General features: G+C 44.3%; 1 protein-coding gene across 1 annotated transcript in view; it reads right to left on the minus strand.

Annotated features, from left to right (window-relative positions):
* The window catches only part of Lim3 (Lim3 homeobox protein), a 29,281-nt gene extending 21,909 nt beyond the window's left edge, over positions 1 to 7,372 (minus strand). The window contains exon 1 of the mRNA XM_055062821.2: positions 7,040 to 7,372. Within this exon, the coding sequence (XP_054918796.1) occupies positions 7,040 to 7,121 (82 nt within the window). The 5' untranslated portion in view covers positions 7,122 to 7,372. The remainder of the gene's footprint in view (positions 1 to 7,039) is intronic.
* Positions 7,373 to 7,635: the final 263 nt, after the last annotated feature.

A 7,635-nucleotide genomic window follows, 5' to 3' on the forward strand; every position in this document is an offset into this window, starting at 1 on the left:
GGATAGTAATTTTCAAGTTTTATGGGATGATTAAGAACAGCCTGTTGCATATAACGTAATTTAGTCCTTGAGCGGGATTATTCTGAGAGGCGGACCTGACCTAGACGAGAAATCGAAACACATATTTAACTAATTGATGAAAATGCACCAATTATCTTTTGAATTAATTACTTTACGGCATATATTGCAATTTACGAATGGTAGCCGGTAGGTTTGCAAGGCGTGTCCACTTGCAATGAATCCAGAAGGACACCAGTGTGGAGATATGCGCCAGCCGGGTGCGCTTGTTATCGCGCTTTGCTGGACCAAATAAAAGTTTATTCACTCACTCACTTGCCTTGAAAATGTACTGCTGTTCCTCTTACTTTTAAGGCGAAAGCCTTTCTAGGCTCATGGTGAAGTTTGTGTCAGCAGACCTGACCGCCGGAGTGTCCGCCGAAGTGTCCTCACGGCATACGAGACAGATTAAAGAATGAAAAATGATTAATAGTGACATTTAGCGAATGATAACGTTATAATAGAGATTGGTAGAGGTTAATAATGACTGGTAATGACTATTAATGACTACTAATTACTTCTAATGACTACTAATGACTCCGAAATGACCAATATGTCTAATGACGGCTTTTAGTGACCACATTTGATTAGAAATGACGAGAAATTTCTAGTAATGAGTAGTAATGACTAAAATGACTACTAATGACTACGAAATGACCAACATACCTAACGACGGCTTGTAATGACTACAATTCATTAGAAATGACTAAAATGCTTAGTAATGACCAGTAATTACTAATAATGAGTGAAATGACTTGTAATGACTGCTACTGACTATGATATGATCAACGTATCTAACGACGGCTTGTAATGACCACAATTGATTACAAATGACTAAAAATGCTTAGTAGTGAGCAGTAAAGACTAAAAGAAAGAAGAAAAAGAGAAGAGGCAAGGAGAAAGAGACGATGACAAGAGGAGGAAGAGTAGGTTTTCGCCGTTCACCTCTTAAGAGAGATCTTAAGAGACCCAGTAATGTTTTTTAACAACACGCTCTTTTATGCAATGAACCGCAAAAGTAATTCGAACGGCCATGTATTTCGTTCCACCCACTTTGGGAAATAATATCTCAAAACTGGTGTCATCCTGGAAATTAAATTCAAGTGGACACGTCTTGCCCCGCAACGTTCATCCCGTTCACAACGCAGGTCGTCGCAAGGCAAGAGCACTTAATATACTAAAGCAAATAAACAAAGACAAAATCGCAGCAAGCTTCGTGGACGCAGCTGCATACCGAGACGGCAAGGCTTTTGCGGTTTCCGTCATTGACACGCTGGGCAAAGTCATCAACTGTGCTTCCGTCCGGACGACGAACCCAGAGGTGGCCGAGCAAGTGGCCATTGCACTCGCCATGCAAGACGGTCGGAGAGACAGGGTGTATAGCGATTCGAAAGCCGCCATCAGGGCATTCCAGAAAGGCCGGGTAGTCCGGCAGGTAGTTCACATTCTGAAAGGCGCCAAACAGGGCAACACCTCCATGCACTCGATCCTTTGGTTCCCTGCACATGTCGGGGCGATTGAGGGGGTTCCTCTGAACCTCAACGAGTCTGCCCACGAGGCTGCGCGTGGCTTTACCGACCGCGCTGCCCTCGGATCGGGCGACTCTCTCCCCGGACACAGAGACGCTCCTCTCACACACAACGAAATCACGAAATTCTTTTACTTAGAGAGAAGGGTTTTCCCCCCGCCTCACTCCAAGCTAAGCAGGCCGCAGGCGGTCACACTAAGACTTCTACAAACGAACTCGTACCCAAATCCGGCGTCCCTTAATAGCATATATCCAGAGATTTATCCAAATTGTTCTTGCGTGGCCTGTGGTGAGGTAGCTACGTTGCCTCATATGCTCTGGGAGTGCGAGTCGCTGGGCCCGACGTTCCCCAAGGAAGAGTGGGACGCGCTCCTGCGAAGTCCTGTCTTTGAGGATCAAATCCTGGCCGTCCAGCGCGCCCGCGATCGGGCCGGCAGACTAGATCTGTCAGTCCCGTCGTGGGATTAGCCGGCTGCGCGTTTTATCGCGCTTTGCTGGACCAAATAAAAGTTTATTCACTCACTCACTCACGTCTTGCAAGCTCACTGGCTACAATTTGTATATTGCAATATGGGCCGTAACGTAGTTAATTGAAAATTTAATTATTAAAGTTTTTTAATTGTTTGAATATTTGTTTCACTTACTCCTGCTAGCAATGTCTGCTTCTTCTAATAATCAAGCTCAAGGACAAGAATTACGCCATCTAGCACAGGCGATTTTTAAAAAAATTCGTAAGACATAAAAATTATCACCCTGTATAACTGACCGCTATAAAGAGCACAAACAATATATGTAATAAAAAAATATGATGTAATCGAATATTTTTGTGCAGTCGCATAACTAAGGTTTCACATTTCCTAAATATACTATCATAACTAAGGTTTTACACTATCACACTATAATTACGAAGTTGACAGCTACCTAAAAAGCATAAAAAAGAAAAGAAAAAAAAAGAAAGAAAAGTCAGATTCAATGTACTTTGTGTCAATATTCCTTTAACAAGCGTTCGTTTTCTAATGCCATTAATTTCGGATCACAAAAAAAAAGAAAAAAGAAAAAAGAAAGAAAGGAAAGATATATTTTGCTTTGGAAGAAAAACTCAGCTTGTCTAGAGTTATTGAGAAATTTCAGCGCCCAGTCTCGAAACACGTTATGCTGTAGTTATTGTTGGGTTGCTTTTGTACATAATGAACAAGAACCCATTACACAAAACAAAATTCATTTAAAGCGTCTCCGCCAACATAGCGACGAGCGAAACTGCTACTCATTCTAAACTTTCTAAACTTCCGAAACAAAGAAATGTGAAGTAGGATATCGTGTGATGATAGAGAGGATTTTTTCTGCTTTCATCTTTCAAGATGGCGCAGGTAACTAGCGTGTTTGTTAGGTTTGAATACCAAAAAGAATTACGAATCACTTTAACGCAAGAAAACATGACCTAATATTACAAAAAAGTATAGAAAAGAGAAGCTGTCAGCCGCAAAATAGCAATTGCTCCTGCTAAACATGGCGCAATATTATTATATTCAAGGTAAAACAGAAAAACGCAAAGTGTGCATATAGTCCGTCTGCAAGCCCAAGAACAGCACTGCGATTTTTCTGGCTTGATGTCAGTTTTTCTGTTCGGGTCTCGACAATCTTTCGTCACAGGCTCGCACTGAAATTTACCAGTATGCCTACAACAACAGTCGATGCCATTAAAATGCTTGACAAAGATTTTCCTAAGCCAATTATTACCGACCCAGTCTTTGCTCTGATTAAAAAATTTATGTGGCAAATAATTCAATATTTAGTGAGTTATCTGCCTCATAATTTTGTTTATCAGAGTACCCGCGATACTCATTCAAATATGCGTTTTAACGAATATTTGAGTGAGTATCACAGGTACTCGGTGCGGATTTCTGGACAAAAGAAATAAATAAAAAGACTTGTTAGTGAATATAATTGACCAATAGAAGTCCTCTATGGGTCATATGGGTGAAAGGTTGGTGAGGGGAGCGCCTGTTGTAGGGCGAAGGGGAGCACGATCCACTCGAAAATGTATACTCGTATGGACAGATAAAAGAATTCAGGAAGGGTAGGCCCATCTATACTTAGAATCACCGCGAAATAATAATTTGGAATAACAAAAAGGTATTTCATCCGTGACGTCCCACTGACACACCGGCGTTGAGGTTCCGGTGTGAAATGCAAGGAAGGCAGGGCCGTTTGCCCTTCGTTTCCTACACTATTAATCAACTGTTTTCTGCAAAGTGATTGAAGAAGAAGTTCTGAAAGAATACTTCACGACTGCCGACTGGTTTAGTGTTGCCCCCTCCCCCTCAAATATGTGTCCTTTTAATCATGTAACACCCAAACACAGTTCCACATCACGAAAAATTAGAACAATGTCGTTACCTTCATTTGTAGCCATGGGGAGTACGTCTGTACAAAACAAAACCATGACGTTTTATTTGACTTATAGCTTAATTATTGCAGTAATTAATTATTTAGAAATTGCTGCGCTAAACCCCTCACAACTGACAACTGTAGCCAGCATGCCTCCCGCCCCCCGCCCCCTCAAAAAAAAAAAAAAATAAATAAAACGCCATTACAGGCTACGAGTTAAGGTATACGCACTTAAAGCAGAATTCATGAATCAAAACTGGCGAAGCATACATTATATACATTAGACATTGCAAGGTTAGACATAGGAGGCCCCATAAGCTTGCAAGGCGAGTTTTTAATGATCAAAAAAAAAAAAAAAAACAGGGGGGGGGGGGGGCAAGTGCGGGAGAGGAGCCCGGCCACTCCGTGTGCCTGATCAAGCTCTTTAAGGAACCCTCTGCACTTGTACATATCACAACTCTGTCTCTTTCCCGTTGCTTCTATCATTATAATAATCCAATAATCGTTATAACAGTCATCCTATTATATAAAGATATCATTACCAATTACACACCCATCATAAGAAATATTGCGAACCGTATTAACGTCGCTTATTATCTCCAAAGAATGGATGCGCCGCCAATTATTTTCTTTTCTTTCTTTTTTTGTTTTAGGGTAGGGTATTGCGATCGCTCTTTGCGTCTGTCAGTTGCAGAATCACTGCGGCTAAAAACCAAACCTGGGACAAAATGTTACGATGGAATAATATATTAACAACTGTGCTTGTACGGGGGGGGGAGTTGTTAGTAGTGGTTGGGAACATTTATATAAACAAATTACAATATGAGTAGGTTCTCAATGTTTGCCTTCGTATTCCTTTCCGTCCGCTCGACAGGTAACAGCGTAACCTTCCCGTACTAGTGCCAGCGAGTTCTCGGAATGAACAACCGGTCTCCAACAAAACGGGCATTATTCTTCAATATTCGCGATTGACGCTGGGTGGGAGGGAGCGATGACGTGCATCACCATTCGTTGCTCACACGAACGCTATGCCATTTTCCCCAGCAGTCTGGTTCGATGGGTGCCTTCATTTTTGTCGACGCAAAGCTTTTTCTGGACGTAAAACACCGAACGCCGTTTGCGACTCGCGCGTGCACCTCGTCGACAGCAGTACACTTCTTTGGCATCCCGATTATAAAACTCGCTAATCGGTAGTTTTAGTGCTGCCACGTTTCCGTGCAATTCCGCATCATATAGAGGTAATCATGCGCCCGCCACCTGGTCCGTTGGGCCGGACAGAGCGATTTACCGTATGGCCAAAGCCAGATCTCCTTTCCCCTGTATACTATACGATCACATGGCTAGTGCTCTGTGAATTTTCTCCCGGAAAGTAAATCAGAAACTTCCTGGGCCGCCGCAGTTCCAAAAGTATTTTTCACCCATTCACCATGCAACCTGATCTATGGACCACTTATCCTTATCAGGCTTACGTAGTTTTGCTTTCTTGACGATCACCGTTTTTCACCTGGATATCACTGCTCTTTATTTGTCGCTCGCGACGCAAAACGCACCCGCTGTACCCGAAAGTTTTGCACGCAACCACGTGCGGTGGTCTTTAGCAACGACTCTGGGCAGCGAAACGGAACCTGCCACTGTCCAGCGTCGCGGCGCACGTCGAGATTCCTACGAAATGCTATTTTATTAGAAGAGAAGCAGCCCCCAACCGCCCCCCTAGAATTCACTGAAAAAATGCACAATGCATTATCGTGGGCATTTTTCTAAAGGTTGCCTGGAACCAAAATATGCAGCGGGAAAAGTAGCGTGAAGTGTACAGGCAATCAAGGTGCCGGCAGGGCAGGGGTGCATATGCGCTCTGAACGGTGTGAGATCAATCGAGCCAGATTACATTTGCCTCTTGCATTTAATGTAGTGTTTGAAGCATACGTAGAAGCGAAGAATCCCTGAACGAAACACCTGGTCAGTAACGAGGTTCAGAGCAGCCAACTTCACGGAATATCGCAGCTTTACGAACCAGTTTAACCGGCGAGAGCTGTTAAGGATGGGAAGAAACGTCAGCATAGTAACACGAATCGGTGTGTCGGTGCTACCAGCGAAATAACGAGAGCAATCATCACTACTACAGAAAGATGGATCAAGTGTCGGAATGTAAAACTTCTCTGCTTCTACATTTTGAGAGGCATGAATGCGTTGAGCTAAAGAGAGAAAATGCTATGTAAATTTTGTCTCTACAGCTCCAACGCTCACATTTGTATTTAATATAGTGTAAAACTGGGCGAGTTGATTCATCTTCATGGTAAAAGCAGCGCAAAAATAACGGCAACATAAAACTGAGAAATACACAGGACAGGCGCTGAACTAACAACTGACTGGTGTATAACACACAGGAAGGAATAAATACAAGCAGTCCGTCTGCGCGCGCATCCACACGCTACTGGTATTTGCCACATCTTTCGAGGAGGCCGATTTCACAATAGTGCAGGTTCATAGGTGGGACGGAAATGCAATGTTCATGGTTTTTCTTTATGTGGAGAGCTTCTCGTCTTTAAAAACATATAAACAAACCAGCTTTGCGTCCTCACATGATACAAGAACCTCCCGAAGTGTCCATCCACAGCTGTTACATATGATGTCAGCGCGGCAGAATCAAATGATAAGAAAGATGGCCACAGGTGTTGCATATGAAGTATACACAGAATGATTCGTTGAGCATTACACCAGATGCTCATATGCTTTTCACTGACTTCTATTTAGTAATACCGACATCAACAAGGAAGAGATAGTGTAATTAGTAGCTGCTGTCTGCATAATCACAACAACTAGTGATCGTAAACGGTAGCGTCCGTTCGTACTTTTGGCAAGCAACGAAAAGACGAGTTTCCCAACTTTCGAAATTATTTCGTCACTAGACTGCGGTGTCCTACTGTAATCGAACAGCGCCAATCCGCTGTAATGCCATAATTTGTCTATTAGCCAAAAATTTACAAGTCGCATTGGTTCGATGAAATCGTACCAAAACGGTTTAATGTGTCTTACGAACTGGGAAACGGGAAGACACGGGCAACTTACATGCTATGACGGGATGGCAGAATGCGTTGAACATCGTCGACAGCGATATGGATAAAGTCATCTTCCGGCCCGGCACACCCATGAGCACCCTTTCCTCCGAGGCATGGAAACCTCCGTGCACAGTCCCGAACTCCCTCTTTGCGTACCGTGCTTTTCGCGAAGCGAGCGTCAAGCTTCACGCCGTCAGCCGAGAGCTCTCATCACCGCGGGATGCCGAGAGAACGACGACGGGGACGAAAGGCCCAGCGATACCGGGCTCGGGATAATGGGGACAAACTCTGTACCAGCGAGCGCACGGCGCCGAACAGGCCTCCGTACCTGCCTTCCGGAGCGAGTGGATGACGGGCGCGTTTTGGAAACAAACCTTTCCCTCAACGCGACGCCGACCACGTGCAGGGTTTGCTGAGAGAGAGACAGGGAGGAAGGGGGGGGGGAATGCACCGAGCGTCTGTAATGCTTCGTTCGGGAGGGCAGAAACGTAGAGGAGCAGAAATGGGGAGAGGCAACGGCTGAGGCCGGCAGCGGGGTGGCGCGGGCAGCGCCGCAGCGCGGTGTCGGAGCTGGGATGAGGGCAGCCAGAGAGAGAGCGAGAGAGC

The sequence above is a fragment of the Dermacentor andersoni genome, chromosome 1, assembly GCF_023375885.2.
Source record: "Dermacentor andersoni chromosome 1, qqDerAnde1_hic_scaffold, whole genome shotgun sequence".
Lineage (NCBI taxonomy): Eukaryota > Metazoa > Arthropoda > Arachnida > Ixodida > Ixodidae > Dermacentor > Dermacentor andersoni.